This window comes from Rhamphochromis sp. 'chilingali', assembly GCF_963969265.1.
Source record: "Rhamphochromis sp. 'chilingali' genome assembly, chromosome: 9".
NCBI classification, from domain to species: domain Eukaryota; kingdom Metazoa; phylum Chordata; class Actinopteri; order Cichliformes; family Cichlidae; genus Rhamphochromis; species Rhamphochromis sp. 'chilingali'.
Window position 1 is genome coordinate 25,864,956 of NC_137936.1, and position 18,031 is coordinate 25,882,986.

General features: G+C 43.8%; 1 protein-coding gene across 4 annotated transcripts in view; it reads left to right on the top strand.

The window, feature by feature from the left end:
- The window catches only part of flnba (filamin B a), a 62,558-nt gene extending 44,949 nt beyond the window's left edge, over window positions 1–17,609 (top strand). Inside the window, exons 21-50 of one of the 4 annotated variants that reach the window (XM_080891450.1) lie at window positions 5–84; window positions 240–425; window positions 523–837; window positions 1,704–1,821; window positions 2,206–2,406; window positions 3,059–3,232; window positions 3,319–3,481; window positions 3,877–4,037; window positions 5,242–5,533; window positions 5,856–6,009; window positions 6,087–6,276; window positions 6,356–6,603; window positions 7,416–7,499; window positions 8,692–8,797; window positions 9,279–9,419; window positions 9,652–9,780; window positions 9,869–10,042; window positions 10,308–10,466; window positions 10,558–10,761; window positions 10,877–11,029; window positions 11,111–11,233; window positions 12,419–12,430; window positions 12,549–12,815; window positions 13,028–13,165; window positions 13,255–13,370; window positions 14,640–14,772; window positions 14,962–15,138; window positions 15,302–15,520; window positions 15,737–15,943; window positions 16,091–17,609. In XM_080891450.1, coding sequence (XP_080747576.1) covers window positions 5–84; window positions 240–425; window positions 523–837; window positions 1,704–1,821; window positions 2,206–2,406; window positions 3,059–3,232; window positions 3,319–3,481; window positions 3,877–4,037; window positions 5,242–5,533; window positions 5,856–6,009; window positions 6,087–6,276; window positions 6,356–6,603; window positions 7,416–7,499; window positions 8,692–8,797; window positions 9,279–9,419; window positions 9,652–9,780; window positions 9,869–10,042; window positions 10,308–10,466; window positions 10,558–10,761; window positions 10,877–11,029; window positions 11,111–11,233; window positions 12,419–12,430; window positions 12,549–12,815; window positions 13,028–13,165; window positions 13,255–13,370; window positions 14,640–14,772; window positions 14,962–15,138; window positions 15,302–15,520; window positions 15,737–15,943; window positions 16,091–16,278 — 5,012 coding nt within the window. In that variant the 3' untranslated portion in view covers window positions 16,279–17,609. The remainder of the gene's footprint in view (window positions 1–4; window positions 85–239; window positions 426–522; window positions 838–1,703; window positions 1,822–2,205; window positions 2,407–3,058; window positions 3,233–3,318; window positions 3,482–3,876; window positions 4,038–5,241; window positions 5,534–5,855; window positions 6,010–6,086; window positions 6,277–6,355; window positions 6,604–7,415; window positions 7,500–8,691; window positions 8,798–9,278; window positions 9,420–9,651; window positions 9,781–9,868; window positions 10,043–10,307; window positions 10,467–10,557; window positions 10,762–10,876; window positions 11,030–11,110; window positions 11,234–12,418; window positions 12,431–12,548; window positions 12,816–13,027; window positions 13,166–13,254; window positions 13,371–14,639; window positions 14,773–14,961; window positions 15,139–15,301; window positions 15,521–15,736; window positions 15,944–16,090) is intronic. The other 3 variants (XM_080891451.1, XM_080891452.1, XM_080891453.1) reach the window with 3 other exon arrangements.
- Window positions 17,610–18,031: the final 422 nt, after the last annotated feature.

The following is an 18,031-nucleotide window of genomic DNA, read 5'->3' on the forward strand; positions in this document are numbered from 1 at the left end:
TCAGGAGTGGAGGTTAACCAGGAACAGCAGTTCATGGTGGACACAAAGGGTGCTGGAGGTCAAGGTCACCTGGTGGTAGAACTGGTGAGTGTCAGAGAAACCTCATATTGACCTGTGTGGGGAAAAATATAACTGTTAGTAAGAGTCAGTCTTTTTATTAAGGTTGGATAAGGAAAATACTTTTTCCAAAAATTTTAGATTCTGGAAAATCTGTTTTCTTTCTGCATATGTGGTGTTAGCTGAGTCCCAGTCAGCAGGCAGTACCTTGTAAAGTTGAGCCTCAGCCCGGTAAAGCAGATGTCAGTTTGGTCCGTTACACCCCCATAAAGGAGGGAGTGTATGCTGTTAACGTGTCTTATGATGGACACCCCATCCCAGGAAGCCCCTTTCCTGTGGAGGCCCACCTGCCTCCAGACCCCAGCAAGGTAATATCAGTTTGTTCTGTAAGCTGACAATTTTACTTGGTCTGTTTTAACATGTTAGACACCTCTATGATTAATAATGCGTTACATCTTGTTTTAGGTGAAAGCCTTCGGTCCTGGTCTGAAGGGAGGCTTAGTGGGGAACCTGGCTGAGTTCACAATCGACACCAAAGGTGCCGGCACTGGAGGTCTGGGGCTGACGGTGGAGGGGCCGACCGAGGCCAAGATCGAATGTTCAGATAATGGCGATGGGACCTGCTCAGTCTCCTACCTGCCCACAGAGCCTGGAGACTACCTGGTTAACATCCTGTTTGAGAATGTCCACATCCCCGGATCGCCATTCAGAGCTGACATCCAGATGCCCTTTGACCCCTCCAAGGTGGTTGCCTCAGGATCGGGCCTGAAGAGAGCCAAGGTGAGTCTGCAGGGGGAGTGAAATCTGGATGAGTGCAACAAATATGCTGCTACAACACTGCTTCTGAATTTCTCTGCAGCTCAGAATTTTGGCTCGTTAATCTTAAATTTGTAAAGTTAGCTGCTCTTTTATGTGGTGATCTCTGGGTTTCAGTAGGAATGCAGAACCACCTCCTCCTCCCCACTTCACCCAGTAATATGTTCCAGTCTTTGTTGTAGCAGCATTTTCCAGTCTTAGTGGGAGTTTCCGTCATATTGCGCAAAAATCTTCATAGCTTTTGACTGTATGGTGTAATTTCCTCCACTGGGTGTGTTACAAGCAGCGAGAAATGTGACAAATTGACCTGCACTTGATCCATGATGGCAGCCTTTCCTGCTTTTCTTACAGCCAGTGGATTCATTCCTCTGTTTAGGGAAGGTGTGTGTGAAGTGGTGACTTCTGAAAAGTAGTGCCAGTCAAAATGTGTGACTAACTAGGGAATGAGAAAGGGTGTCCCACATGAACTGAGACACCCGGTCAGCCAATATGTATGTAAATGGTAAATGGCCTGTATTTATAAAGCACTTTTCTAGTCCCTAAGGACCCCAAAGCGCTTTACATATCCAGTCATCCACCCATTCACCCACACGCACCCATGTGGTGGACTCTGCTGAAATGCAGCCAGGAAGAAATTTTCAAGTTCCTCAGAATTTATTCATGCAATAGGCACAAGTTCAGTTTTTCATTGTTCGAAAGTTGTGCTGCTTTTTAAGTTCCTTAAACTCATCTCATCCTGTCCTGTGTCTGCTTTAGAGTCTGACTCATCCTTTAAAATACTCTCCTGTCCTGAAAGTCATAAAGTCTGATCCATGTTACTGTCTCTTCAGGTTGGGGAAACCAGTGTTGTAAATGTGGACTGCTCTCAAGCTGGACCGGGTGAACTCAGCCTGGAGGCTGCGCTAGATTCACCCCCAAGCAGCCCTACTGGTTCAGGCCTGGGCTCAGGTAACTATTTAATTCAGTCATATAAAAGTTATACATGTTCAAAAGCACATTTAAAAAGCTGTATTCAAATAAAGGCAGAGCCAGCCATTATTCACTGTTTATGAAAATTGGGATTTAGAGACTTAAAAGAATACTTGATGATCAGTTATTTCAAGTGAAGAAAGTTTCCATTTCGTCCCCTTTGCTTCTTTAACATGCCTCACCAGGGGGTAAGTGTAGAGCTTATTTAATATCATGAAATATGGCTGGAAAGCTGTCGTTTGGCTTTGTCAACAGACATGTTCATTGGTGAGATTTTGTATGTTTAAACTCCAGGTTTTCTGTTTTAAAGCAAAAAATTTTGGTGGTTCTCCATGTAGCACAAATTCTAATTTCATATTCCAGGTGCAAAAGCGAAGACTGAGATTGTGGATAACAAAGACGGGACCTACACGGTGACCTACATCCCTCTGACTTCTGGCATGTACACCCTGCTGCTGAAGTATGGAGGAAAGACGGTCCCTGGTTTCCCTGCTAAGGTGATGGCGGACCCTGCTGTGGACACCTCCAAAGTCAAAGTGTTTGGACCTGGAGTGGAGGGACAAGGTACAGTATATATTTAGTTTGATACAAATCCAGTTTAGGAAGAATAATTAAATGAGTGGTGTTCAAGTTGAGCAGTACTGTTTATTTTTTTCCTGTTTGGTTTCTTTTGCTTTGCATTATCCTGCACAGTTGAATATTATACAAGTTAGAAGTCATAGAAAGTGAATTATACAACTTAATAGCATTCGCTACAGTGGTTAATGAACCTAATATGATCATCCCAAGCACACGGCTGAGAGTACATAAGCTCCACCCACCTGCTTATGTTTAATTGAGGGGCAGCCAATCACAAAACAGTTTTTTAAATAGGGTGGCCTTACAGGGGGAGGAGATAAAATGGCTTATGTCAGACTGGGTTTAATTGAGAGACTCCACTATTGTGCTGAACTTTGAAGTGTTAATATTCAATGCTTCTCTTCATTTTTTGTGAATTGAAGAATTTTGTGTTGAGGGACTGTGTGTATTTTATGTAGTATAGTTTTTAAATCCCTTTGTGATATCGGGGTAATTTCCAACTTGATAAAACTCCTTCATAAGTCAACAGGTAGAGATGACTTGACAGCCTGAGTAAGTTTGGTGATGATCAAAAAACCTCTTGTGCCCAGTCAGAGTTCTGCTTAAAACACGCCTTCCTCTGTTTCCCTCCCTCCAGCTGTTTTCAGAGAAGCCACCACAGAGTTCACAGTGGATGCTCGTTCTCTGACCCGGCGGGGTGGCGACCACATAAAGGCGGCGGTCAAGAACCCGTCTGGAGCTCTGACAGACTGTGTGGTTACAGACAAGGCCGATGGCACCTACTGTGTCGAGTACACTCCTTTTGAAAATGGTAACGCATCCAGTCAGAACTGAACTGCTCAACATAAAACCTTTTTGTTGTGAAGTCCGTTTCATTTGTGTCAATCTTTATTTTAGGCGTCCACAGCGTCCAGGTTCTGTATGATGACACTCCAGTTCCCAATAGCCCATTCAGGGTTTCTGTGTCAGAGGGATGTGACCCGAGCAGGGTGGTGGCTACTGGCCCCGGGCTGGAACAAGGCCTGACTGACCAGCCCAACAACTTCAACATCTTCACCAGGTACTGCTGGGCAATAAAGTATGCACATATATCCTTATAAATAAGGAGCAATAAAGTAGATAACTGTATGAGTCAGTAAAGATTATAGTTAACTGACAGAAAACTGAAACTACACTTTTACAGGGAATATTTAATTTAAGACTCTTTGGTTATATTTTTAAATGCACCATGTGTGACGAGGCATTATGCCTTTTTGTTTCAGTCTTTTTTTCCTTTTTCTTTTTTTTTTTAAGCCAATACAAACAAAAGGTAAACATTCATTTGCGCACAACATTTGTGCGCAAATGACAAAATTGGCAATCAAATCATGTAAATCATCCTGTATCATCTGCAAACATTTGAACATTTTGGTAGATAATTAAAGTACAAATAATTTGGATGTGGTGTTCCTTCAGAGGGGCAGGTATTGGTGGCCTTGGCATCACTGTGGAGGGTCCATCAGAGTCTAAGATGTCTTGCACAGACAACAAAGATGGCAGCTGCAGTGTGGAGTACATTCCCTTCACACCAGGAAACTACGACGTCAACATCACCTATGGAGGAGAACACATTCCTGGTGAGATGATCTTTTTTTTATTTTTATTAATTTGGTTCCCTTACTAGCATAATAAGCTGTAGCACAGGGGATGGTTAAACCTGTAAAGCGTGCAGGAAAAACCCTACCTTTTAAAAATGGAAAGACAAGCATTCAGAAACAGTTCAGAGTAAACCAGGTGAGGTGTTTCAGGCATGTCCACGCTGGACACAGAACACGCTGGAAAGATTATTTCTCTGAGCTAGTTTAGGGAACACCTCAGCATCCTGAAGAGTTTGAGTTTAACAACCCTTGTAGTTTATAAAACAACTTTCTTTGAGTGTATTTCATCTTAAGACCTTTAGCTTAGACTGCTGCCCTTGCAACTCAAAGTTGGATAAGGAGTGAATGGAGAAGGCATTTCATTTGTTTGAGACAATTTTCAACTGCAAGTTAATCACATTTGAGTCTTTTGTGTGTGAGTTGGTTAAAATAGGGTGGAAAGATCAGTATTTCTGGACCACAGTGGAGCTCTGTGGCATAGATAAACAGGAACTGGATCCAGATGGTTTGGGTCAGTTTTCTGAGATTTGTTGACAACAGAAAGAGAGAAGAATTTAATCAGACTTAATTCCAGTAATGTGAGAAGGCTCATGAATGGAGGAGGAATGGTTCTCATCAACATGAAAAACAGGAATAAACTAATTTAGCACAGCTTCACTAAGCTGTTTCACATGCGTTCATCTCTTAAAGATCTTTGCCTTTTCTCTCATTTGTACCTATAAACAGATGCTAATGATAAAAGGTGCAGTTAATGTTTAGTTGACATTACAAAAATGCTGTTATTGGTTGTTTGAAGACATGTTGAGGGTTTTGGCTTAATGTTTTAAAGATGTCAGTTTTAAATTTCTTCGACTGTGGTCTGAAAAGTTCTCATGTTTCTTTGTTTGACAACTTTTATGCGATGACTTTGTTTCTGCAGAGTCATTCAGCAGATACTGCAGCACTGTTATCTCTGTAACTTTGCATTTGTGGAGTGATTCACAGACATGTTGTCAGACAGTTATCCAGTATCTAGGAGTGCATTTTATTAGCATTTATTAAGAGGTGGCTTCACTCTGCACATCTGTCTACATGTCTGTGATGTCTCTGCTGCATGTGCTACAAACATTAAAGTGTCAAACAGCACGCTCTGCTACGAGTCTTGCTAGTTGTGTTTACACCTAATTTATTTTTCTGTACTTAGGGAGTCCATTTAAGGTCCCAGTTAAGGATGTGGTGGACTCTAGTAAGGTCAAAGTTTCTGGTCCTGGAGTGGCGTCAGGAGTCAGGGCCAATATCCCGCAATCCTTCACAGTGGACTGCAGGAAGGCCGGCGTGGCGCCCCTGGCTGTGGCAGTCGCTGCTCCCAAAGGCATTGCAGAGCCTGCGGAAGTGACTGATAATGGAGACGGGACTCACACAGTGTCCTACACGCCGTCTGTGGAGGGACCGTACTCGGTGGCTGTAAAATATGCTGAGGAGGACGTCCCACACAGGTACACAGCTGTAGCAGTACAGCAGCAGAAGGAGTTGGGCAACTTTGTGAAAATGTATACATTTGATTTGTTCTGGTTTGTTTTAATTGAACTGCTGACACCTCAAATGATGGACTTAAGCTAAATTTAAGATTATATGAAACTACAGTGACTGATTATCCAGAAAAAAATGCATGCAAAGCAGACCTTTTGAGTCGATTCACTCTAACAGCCAGAGGTGAACACTGTATTACTCTATCGCTGGTAATTTTTGTCCCTTTGATATCTGCTTGCTGTTGTGGTTCATACCGTTGATCAGTCTTTACTGTCTCTGATCTTTCAGTCCCTTCAAGTTTCGGGTTCTGCCCACTCACGATGCCAGCAAAGTACGAGCCAGCGGCCCCGGGCTGACCAGCGGCGTCCCCGCCAGCTTCCCCGTTGAGTTCAATATCGACGCTAAAGATGCTGGCCAAGGCCAACTGAGCGTGCTCATCACGGTCAGTATCACACACATAAGCATACACACACTAAAGTCGACCCCACACAGATTGTTATTCACTTCCTTCCTCTTCAGGACCAGGATGGCAAACCTAAGCAGCCCAGGATCCATGACAACGGTGATGGTACATACCGGGTATCATACATCCCTGACCGTGCTGGCCGGTACACCATCGTTATAAAATATGGTGGCGATGACATCCCAGCATCACCTTACAGAGTCCGTGCCACAGCAACTGGTGATGCCAGCAAGTGCACCGTGACCGGTATGTGATCGGAGTCTGACAGAAGGAATCTCATTTATTTTTAGGAGTCTGATTAATTCACAACGTGTACTTCTCCCAGGTTCGGGCGTGGGTCCCACTGTGGCCATTGGTGAGGAGCTGAGTCTGGTGGTGAATGCAAAGGGTGCTGGTAAAGGGAAAGTGAGCTGTGTGGTGGTTCAGCCCGATGGCACAGAGGTGGAGGCCGAGGTGCTGGAGAATGAAGATGGCACCTTTGACATCTTCTACACTGCGCCAGCTCCTGGCAACTACGTCATCTACGTCCGCTTTGGAGGGGAAAACATCCCACGCAGTCCCTTCAAAGTCACGGTGAGAAGAGAACGCATATTAGACAAACACTTTGAAAGCAGATGTCGCGGTCATCCAGAGTATCAAACATGTCCTTGTACACTGATTAACCTCATCTTAGTTTGACTGTTTCTTTGATTTTCCTGCTCGTGGTATTGGGCCTTTCATCGTCTTTCCTTGTTTGTGTGGGAGGGATCATTTTCTCCACAAAGTCATGTCACAGTGGAAGAAATTTTATTTGAACTGATGCGTATTTCAGTCTTAACAAAGCAGCTGTCTTTAGGCTGCACAGACGGATAAATGGTATTTCTTGAACTCTGATGTGATCAGATGTGAAGACTACATTTTAAGTGGATTAAAAAAAATGGGTTGGCTTTTGTGCTTACAGCCAGAGCCTGCCCAGACCATATCAGGGATATCTGACATCATATCAGATGGTGTTTAGAGCAGTCTGATGCCTAAATTTTTGGCTGGACAATAAAGGCCGAATGCACAATGGTTCTGCTTTAGAGAAACTTGCATAACTAATTAGAAATAAATATCCTGAAAAGGTCCTCAAAAATGGAGGGCAAAAAAAATATAGGAAATTGATGCTATTCTTCTTATATTCCTAAAAAGTTTATTCCAGCCTGATAAGTGGGTGGAAATATGAGAACTTGATGTAATTTCTTAATGTTAAGGACAGAACACGTAAGATGTTTCTAGCCATTAATGGAAACTGCTGGTGGTGATCGCAGGTGTTTGCTTTCCACTCCAAACATAACTATGGACTTTGTGTAAAGAGACTCCCACATGTGTGTGAGATGTGTTAATCCTTACTGTCATGTCACCAGGCTACTGATGAGGTACCCATGATGAAAGGGCAGACATCTCTACAGCAACGGGCCGCTCCCCCTGGGGCTGGCTTCAAGCCATGGGTACCCCATTACACACACTTACACATGTTTTTAAGCCCTTCAGCAGATCGTTAGTGTCCTTTGGAGACATCTGATTCCAACTTTATTCTGCAGCAGAACAATTGGCCTTAAACTGGGGTTAGAAACATTAATTGGTTCATGATTTGAATAATAATGGTAATGGGGAGGGTTACATCTTACCAGTTTGGGCATAATCACTGACTCTAGTCTTTATTCGAGTGAGCTGCAAAAGAAATCAGATGTTTTAGAAGCTCTTTGGAGGTGCAGGTCTGTCAGTAAGCTTATAGACACAGATATTGCAATGTTCTTCAGCTCACCTGAGCGCTGTACTAAGTTATTCAAGCAGGGATCTTTCTATTATCTGGATTCCTTTAGCCTCATATTGGATCAGCGGTCACATGAAACTGGATATCCACTCACTCAGTTAACCCACACGTCATGACTTTTTCTACTAAAAATGATCACCATGTTCCTTTTATGATGCAAGATAATATACAATTGTAATTATAGTTGATACTGATAAATCTGTTGACAGCTGAGAGCTTTCATCCTTTGGAATAGGCTTTATTCTTAAGACCTGTCCATTTTCATGTGACCGCTTAGTCTGATCACTCTGTCAGGATGGCTTGAACCAGATAAGAGAGAAATCCTGGGAATGTTGAACCTGCCTTGTAGTACAGGCCCCAGGGTTGGTTAAGGCTGTGCTGCAGTGTGTGGTTTAGGTCGTCTTTTTCACTGTTTGGAGGACAGTATTTATAGAACACACTTTATATTCCCACACACCCTCTCTGTTGCGGGTGAATGGCTGCTGGTTGAACACTTAACTTCTCTCTCACTGCACTCCTTAGTGTATTCACTCAAACACTTTCTTTCCTCCATGCCATCGTTCACAAACCACCATCTGTGTGCGAGATACATTGCACAAAGGTGTTGTGGTGGTAACCTTTGCTCCTCTTCTTTCTTGGTGCACTCTTCATCACTGTGGCTGCATCAGTCACCCCATCATCACAGTCATCCACCTCTTCCTTCCTCATCCTTCCTTCATTGCACAACTCCTTTTCAGGATGCCCTTGTGTGGGCGGGGCTTGGAGGCAGCATGCTTGCATTTCAGGTTGCTGAGAACATTTTATTTTATTTTTTTCCCCCCTCACTGACATGCTAAAGTCTGTCTTTGTGCCTGTCTTGTATTCAGGTGAAGTCTGAAAGCTACCAGCTAGATGGTACGAGCGTTAACGGCAGTGGCTTCAGACCTTTCGACATGGTGATTCCTTTCGCACTCAGGAAGGGAGAAATCACCGGTAAGGAAGAAAGGGATGGATGGTCTCAGTGAATTTGTGCTTATTTGAGGTGTTGAGAGACACAAGGTTTTATCATAACAAAAAAAAGCACCAGCAATTCTAGAAAAATTTTCATAAGTTATTTAAAACTTCACTGCACACGGTAAGTGATTAAACACAAGAAATGCAATTTATTCAGATCAGCAGAGGCTGAGGACACATTTTCAGCTTTCTGGGTTTCTCTGCTGTACAAAACCTGCATACTCTGCCACCTGCAGCAGTATATTATTTTTTTTGTGTGAATCGACAGATGTGAGTAACCAGTAAATTGAAATGTGGATGAGACATTCATGGGTTAATATAATCAGTTTAGTTATTAGAAATGACACAGTCTGTACAAACTAATATGTTAAAGGGGATCAGAGTTTAAGACACTGACCAATAAATGGACAGTCTGACTCTTCCATTATAAAAATGGCTAATCAAGAAACTTCTCTTACAGGTGAGGTGTTGATGCCTTCAGGTAAATCCGCTCAGCCTCTAATCACAGACAACCTGGATGGGACGGTCACAGTGCAGTACTCTCCTACTGAGGCCGGTCTGCACGAGATGCACATCAAATACAACGGCACACACATCCCAGGTAAACACACACTCATGTGACATTAGCACCATGATTAGAACCCTTATAGTGATAACTACTGAGCTTGCTCCTCACAGGGGCCTCGGTTTGTCAGGATAAATCTTGGTGGGGTGTATGAATTGAGTTCTGAAGTGGCTGGTTGGGTTTACTGAGGGCTCATGAATTTCACAGTATTATTACTACTACTACTGCAAACTTAGTTTGCTGTAATTAGGTTCACTCTGTGTTGCAGAATCTCCCCTTCAGTTCTATGTGAATCACGCCAGCAGTCCCAACGTCACAGCTTACGGTCCTGGTCTGAGTTATGGTGTCGCCAACAAGTTGGCTACCTTCACAGTCTTCACAGAGGACGCCTCTGAAGGTACGGGTTATACATTTTATTTTTCATTATTTAACAGTCTGTTTTGACTCAGTTCAGTCTCGCTGACCAAGCCCGTCTCTCTCTCCAGGAGGTCTGGACCTGGCTATCGAGGGTCCGTCCAAAGCAGAGATCAGCTGTGTGGACAACAAAGACGGGACCTGCACTGTCAGCTACCTGCCCACGCTGCCAGGAGACTACAACATCCTGGTCAAATACAATGACGAGCACATTGCTGGCAGCCCGTTCACTGCCAGGATTACCGGTCAGGCACCAATGCACAATATTAGTACTGTAAATTGTCTACCAGTGTAGCTTGTTAGCTCACTTGTTTAAAAAAAGTTGAGCTTGTTTAAACAAGTGATTATTTTGCTACTGATGTAGACATGAAATCAGATTTTTTTTTTTAAACATTAAAGAAATGGGTTTTTACAGTTCTCGTCTCAATAATTTAGCCACTGTAGTCTACACTGGGTTTGCTATATTTTGTCATCTAACACTTTACCTTCTTACTTCTGTTCGTCTTTCAGAGGACAACCAGCGGCGCTCTCAGGTCAAACTGGGCTCGGCTGCAGATTTCTCTCTGGACATCAATGAGACGGACCTCAGCCTGCTCAGCGCCAGCATCAGGTCGCCCTCTGGACGTGACGAGCCCTGCTTGCTGAAGAGGATGGCCAACAACCACATCGGTAAGATCCACAAAGGCACATTTGAAACAAATGAGTACAACATTTACCGAAATTGCTCCTCTCACCTTCAACTCTTTTCTCCTCCTCACAGGTATCTCCTTCATCCCCCGGGAAGTGGGCGAGCACCAGGTCAGCATCCTGAAGAATGGTCGTCATGTCGCCAACAGTCCCATCACCATCATGGTCGTCCAGTCTGAGATTGGCGACGCCAGTCGAGTCAAAGCTCACGGTGACGGCCTCGTCCAGGGAACCACCTTCAGCAACTCGAGCTTTATAGTCGACACGCGGGAGGCAGGTCAGTGTCAGCCTGTTCTAAACAATGCATTTATTTTCTAATATAAACTCAAAATTCTTCCTTTGAAGCACTAATAATAATGACATCAATGCCAATGATGGCGATCTGTTTCCAGGTTATGGCGGTCTGGCTCTGTCCATTGAAGGTCCCAGTAAAGTAGACATCCAAACAGGGGACATGGAGGACGGGACCTGTAGAGTCACTTACTGTCCGACCGAACCTGGAAACTACATCGTCTCAATCCGCTTCGCTGAGGAGCACGTGCCAGGTAGAGAGGAGCAAAAGTAGCTGAAAAACAGTTCAGTGTTCTAATGAAGCGTGCAACTTAACGAACGTGTGGCGTCAACAGGAAGTCCGTTCACAGTGAGGGTGACGGGTGAGGGTCGTATTCGGGAGAGCATCACCAGACGACAGAAGGCGGCGTCTGTCGCCAGTGTCGGGAGTGTGTGCGACCTCAGCCTAAAGATACCAGGTACACAGACGTTTGGTGACTATGTTCATGATGTTGCGTGTGTGTAACACAAACTTCAGGAAAAATAGAACCAAATGGATTTTTTTTTTGTTTTGGGCCGTCTCTCTAAGTAGATCAGAGCTGCTCTCTGTCTGAAACTCCAGCTTTTCCCAGTTTTCCTCGCTGCTGCTCTGTAGTCTGTAGTCTCTTTGACATTTAACTTTTCTTATTTCCCTGTTCTATCATTCCCTTTCTATGAGAACTTTTCACTCATCTTATTTCCTGTCTGCCTTTTATCTTTCATCGATCTTTTACTTTTTTTTCTTCTCTCTTGTCAATCATGTCTCTCCTTCTCCTCAGCTTCTCCTCGTTTCCTCCTCTACTGCCTTGTTCCCTTCTCCTACCCCTCAATCCTTTCCCTTCCTCTGTATGCTCTCTTCCTCATCTTTTTCCTCCAGTGAGCTGGTTCCTCCTCGTCCTGTCTCGGCAGCTCCTTTCTCACACCACCTACCGCTCCTACTGCTCTCTCTGGTGGTCTGGAAGATCCAGCGTTCCCATGACTCAATCCTCTGCTGCTACCCGGAATCAGAACCTGTCTCCTGGCTGTGTCCGGCTAGTCTCTGGCCTCTCCGGTCTGGTGCTGGCAGGGGGAGCCAGAGCAGTGAGGGGTGTTTGGGTTGTTGATGCCCCCTATTTGGGACGCAGTGCTAGGGTGGAGGGTGCGTTGTAAAACTAGCTTTAACTGCTTTATTTTTTAAGTGGGCATGAAAGATTCCACTTCATCTTTTATCAGTTTGTTTTGATACAGAGTAATTTTTCTGCATCACACACGCAACAAGGGAGTGCTTGGCTGCTCCTACCTACAGCAGCACCAATATAAGATTAGGGGAACTTTAGTTTAGTTTTTATTTTTGTGTTATGATATTGATAAAGACAACTGGTTAAAGATGTATAAAAGCAACCCTTGTGACCCTCAAGGTAGGTGTTCTTGGGTAACTTGCACGGTTGCATTTGATCAGTAAGTTGTGAACTGGATGGTAAAGTTTGCACTGTGCAAGCAACCTCGCAGTTGTTCACTGTATGAAGGACCTTGTGTTACTTCTGATTATGTCTCTTGGAGGTCGTAGCACAGTTTAATTTGAGTTAAATTTCCTTAAACCTCCCTTTTCCTTTTCTCATTTGCCATGCCTGTCCTTACGGTCACAGCAACCGGTTCTGGTATGTTTCATCTTTAATTTGATCTGAATAACAAATAAAATGACAAACTCATGAATGATCATGTGGTGAATCAGTCAACAAATGTAAATGTATAAATGTCTCCTTCCTCTCTTCTCAGCGATCGACATGCAGGACGTCACTGCTGAGGTCACCTCCCCCTCTGGAGCCAGTCAGCCAGCAGAGCTCGTGGCCACGGGTAACGACGCCTACTGTGTGCGCTTCGTGCCCACTGAGATGGGCGTGCACAGCGTGAGCGTCAAGTACAGGGGCGTGCACGTGCCAGGCAGCCCCTTCCAGTTCACTGTGGGGCCGCTGGGTGAGGGCGGGGCTGGCAAGGTGAGGGCCGGAGGTCCAGGACTGGAGGGAGCACTGGCAGGAGAGCCAGGTACGCACAGAACACCGGATCCAAAAGTCTGTCCATTAAATGTCAAAATTAAAGAAACTCATCCTGTTCCTCTGTGCCACAGGCAACACTGTTGTCAAAAAAAGGTTCACACAGTGCTACATTGGTTTTTACACAAGTACTTTTAAAATGTGGACTGATGGAGAAGGATCTGTGCCTTGTGAATTTTCAGTTTTCTTGTATCTTTTCACCAGCTGAATTCACGATCTGGACGAGAGAGGCAGGAGCTGGTGGTCTGTCGGTTGCCGTGGAGGGACCCAGCAGGGCTGAGATCTCCTTCGATGACCGCAAGGACGGATCCTGCGGCATTTCTTATGTCGCTCAGGAGCCTGGTAGATGATTCACACACGCTCACGCTTTACCTGCTGGCTGTTTGCTGATGTGTTAGACTGAGTTTCCTTCTTCCCGCCTCCTTTTCCAGGTGATTATGAGGTTTCGGTGAAGTTTAACGACCAGCACATACCCGACAGCCCCTACCTGGTTCCTGTTGTCGCTCCAGTGAACGACGCCCGTCGCCTCTCTGTTGCAGGTCTTCAGGTGAGGCACGAGGAGACACCTCCACACCCAGCCTGCCCTGCTTGATTAAAGGGTGCTGATGAGGCAGTTGCATAAAAATGTGACTTCATTACCAAAGCAAGGACTCGAATGGTTTGGGCTGTTAATCATTGATTTTAAATTGGATTCAAAGCGACATCTTAAACAGCCCGAGTCAGTCGATCCTCAACAGCTGCACAGATACTCAAGTTAAACTAAATTTCTTTATGCAACTGCTCTCATGGATATGACCGCAGCCAGGCAAACGCATACAGTTTCCACTTTGACTAAAAAAAGGGTTCAGTCCGCTTTAGGTTCACTTGGTGTCTTGAGTGGGTTTACTCATTTTAGTTTAGCTCTTATTAATTGTTTGAAAGTGTTCAGTTTTTAGTATTTAATGTAATTATAATACAGGTGTGGGTTTGTCAGGTGTGGACTTTTAGATACTACAGTATAAACATGGTAATTGGGGTTTGAATGGCAGACATCCCAGCAAAGCTTCCAGATGCTTGTTGGGTTGAAGGACTTTATCATGTAGACGATGAAGAAATTTCTTTTATAAATTGAGTTTTATGTGCATTTTATCTTAAGGGTGGCCACTGTTTCACAGGTTTGTACTAGATTTATTATGTAAAGTAAAAAGCTCTTTCGAGTGGCTGAGTTTGGGTACCTGTGGTCAGGAAGTCGTCCGTGCAGTTTTGCCTGGCTCTGGTCATCCCTCGCTTTGTCTGGTGTGGAACTGTTGGTGTTTCTCTTGTGTTTCATTTAAAGGCTTTTAACAGTACAATCATCAGTTTCATCAGCTCCTGGGTGTCCCAGCTGCAGCAGACAGACTTCCTTGTGTCTTCTTAGAGACTGTAGTTTGTTTTTGTCTATCGCTTGAGACATTCTTCTGCTCTGTCTGCATTATTTATGTTTGTTCATTTCGGCTCTTGCAGTTCAGACAGAAGATAAAGATCTCGGTTCTTGATGAGAATAATGAATCACTGCTGTAAGACCAAGGAGATGGAAACACTTTAAACCAGAAAGTAGATCAGCTTTATGACATTTTTTCCTCATAATAAGACTAATCTACTGACAGTCTAACCCTTCTGAGTCTGTCTGCTGGAGTTGCACTAAGTGGAGCTCAGGTAAGAGTGGAGCAGAGGATATGCACTGAAGTTATTTGTCTTTAGCACTCTGATCTTCAAAAACCAGAGTGTGTGTGTTTAAGATGTTTTTCCTGTTCGTCAAATTTCCGTCCTGTACACTGACTTTGTGCGAAACCGACAGGAGTCTGGTCTGAAGGTGAATCACCCAGCATCCTTTGCGGTGCGTCTAAATGGAGCCAAAGGCAAGATGGATGCCAAAGTCCACAGTCCCTCTGGAGCTCTGGAGAAGTGTGTCGTCACAGAGCTGGAAAGAGGTGTGTGTGTGTGTGTGTGTGTGTGTGTGCGTGCCTGTTTTTGTTGGTTTTTTTGTTTGTTTTTTGTTGTTGTTTATTTTTTTTAATTGTAAAGGTGATTTCCAGAGGATTTATGGAAACTTCAATAAGAACAAAGGCACATACTATGAAATCGCTGCAGCTAACAGACCCTTCTGTACTGTCTTCTAGACAAGTACGCTATCCGGTTCATCCCCAGGGAGAATGGCGTCCACACCATTGATGTCAAATTCAATGGCTCTCACATCCCGGGAAGTCCTTTCCAGGTCCGAGTCGGGGAACCAGGACAGACTGGAGAGCCTGGTTTGGTTTCAGCATACGGATCAGGACTGGAGAGAGGAACAACAGGTGAGTAACTGTTTTACCTGCTGCAGCCTTAAATTTTTCACTTCATAACTGCTGTGAGCCTGTTTAGAGCATAAAGTTGAGCAAAGTTCAGTGTGATTTATCCACTGCTCGGTTTTACCAGCTTGGAGTTGTTCAACAAAACATCACTTCTTAAATCTTGCAGGTACCCAGTCAGAGTTCATCATTAACAACACTAAGGCAGGCCCCGGGTCCTTGGCTGTGACCATCGAGGGCCCGTCAAAAGTAAAGATGGACTGTCAGGAGGTTCCCGAAGGCTACAAGGTGCAGTACACTCCCATGGCACCTGGAAACTACCTGATCAGCATTAAATACGGAGGCCCAAACCACATCACTGGGAGTCCCTTCAAGGCCAAAGTCACAGGTAAAATGCTGCTCTTAGTTAAAGCTGGTTACAAATGTTCCGTGATTCAGATTTGGATCACTTTTCAAGTTCATCCAAGCCCAAATTCTGGTTTTAAAGCAATATAAACTGCTGGATCGAAAACTGCAGACTTCTCTCTGGCAGTGGTTCATAACAAGAAATGGCTGAATCTGCCTGCACCACATGGTAAAGTTAAACTTTTTTCCTGCCTTTCAGGTCCTCGCCTTGTGAATGTAACAAACGCCAGCGAGACATCAACCCTGACACTGGATCCGGCAATTCGGGCATCCAGCAGCTTCACGCAGAGCGCCATGCCCAGGCTGGGTGACTCCGATGCCAGCAAGGTGGTGAGCCGAGGAGCTGGCCTGAGCAAGGGCTTTGTGGGCCAGAGGAGCAACTTCACTGTCGACTGCAGCAAAGCAGGTACGGAGGAACTGCGTGTAGAAGCCATCTTTTAAGAGAATAACTTAAGTATTTCCTTTCAGTGCACAGGTTAAAACTCACAAAGATGAAAAGTCACATATTTAAAGATTAATTTGCTATCATACATGTTCTTCTACCTCCTCCCAGGTAAGAACATGCTTTTGGTGGGTGTGCACGGCCCACAGGTCCCCTGTGATGAGGTGCTGGTCAAACACATGGGCAACCTGCAGTACAACGTCAGCTACGTGCTGAAGGAACGGGGCAACTACATCCTGGTGGTCAAGTGGGGTGAGGACCACATCCCGGGCTCCCCCTTCCACGTCGCCGTCCCCTGATGAGCCAAGAAACTTTCCGTCTCTCCTCCGGCACCATTTTGCATCCCCATTTGAGTTAAGACACATTAGCTGCACTACAAATAACTGTCCAGTGAACAAGCTGCTGAGCAACGTTTTCTCTGCTAACTTTGTTTTCAGCTCAAATCAGATGATTTTTGAGGATTTTCTGAAGCAACTCATTTACATTTTGAAATGTTTCTCCTTGATATAGAACAATGTCAGAATTAAAAAAAAAACATTAGAGAAAATAAATGCACCACTGAGTAGAGACTTTGAACTCTTAGACACTTTTCTGGTAGTGAATCATTGAAGCGGAATGGTAGATGTACTCTAGTTTACTAGATTGAACTGACTGAAGGTAAAAGATCTAAAATCTGTCAATTTTAAAACTGCCCTGCAATTTTCAATTGGCTCATTTTGCACTTGAATTTTTATCCTAGATTCGTGAATTAACGTTTGCTGGTTTTACACAGGTAGTTAATGCACCTGCACATCAGCTGGTATTGAACTGAATATGTTAAGTTTGAAGTGAAACGAGTAGATCCGAAGCTTTTAAATACCTATGTGCAAAAAGATATATGCATAACTGGAATTTCACCTTGACATGAGGTTTCCTATAGTTTAAATGCACGATGAAGAGAATATGCTACTGGTTTAGCTGGGAACCGGGCAGTTATCACCACGTCTGTGCAGAACCTTTCCTCAACAAAATTACTGAACCACTGTGATGGAAAAAAAGAAAAGTGATCATCTCAAAAAAGGAGAACTGGATTTGTCTTTGAGTTGTTTTTTTTGTGTTGTCCGTGTCATTAATTTACTCCAAGACAAACTAAACTGTCAAACTGTACGCCAACTACTGATGTTTAATGTTTCTTGCGCCTAAACTAGCTGCCAGAGTCCCACGTGTACTAAAGGTTGCCATAACGAGTCAATGATTGTTTAAGATGCCTTACTGTTTCCTGCACTGTTCAACAGACTACTTAATTATGTGCTGGAGTTTAGATGTCCTCCTGTCTTCTCGCTTGTTTCTTCTTGTATTTTCATACGAGCAGATCTGACTCAGTTTTGATTGAAAACAGATCTAAGATGGAAAATTAAAGGCCAGAACTTTAGTTTTTGTGTAAATCTGAAAATCTACATGAATTTAATGTTGCCTTATCACTGCTACTTTTGATACTTAAGAGATGAAAGTTGTGGGGTTCTTTTGTTTTTTGTTTGTGGGGTTTAAGGGGAAACTTCTCATTTTGTATTGGGGAATTGGTGTTTTAATGTGAAACTAAACCCTGAGATATGATGTACATTTGATAATTAAAATAAAGAACAGTTAGAATGTCAGAGTTAAGTGTTTCATTTCATTGATGTCATGTCTCCAGCTGTCTTCCAGTTTTATTGGATTGGCACACAATGCAAGTGGAAAGCTGCCTTTTATTTGGCAGGCAGGAGTTTTTACAACTGTCTTTAGTGCCAAATGTTGGTGTGCCTCATTTTGTATAGCAGGATTATGGTGCCATGATTTGTGCTGGAGTGACCAGAGTGGGCAGGATTAGAAATGAATAGAGGAGCAAGAGAAAAATCTATTTACATTGGGTTTTAAGTTTAAATTTTATCGACGCACCTATTAATTCCTCATTGTAACATAAATTCTCTGATTGTACTCTGTCAATATCCCATAATCCACTAATTTTTCATAAACGGGATCCTCTTTCCTCAATATGTCACATGCTGTCACAAAAAATAGCTGAAAAATTATATT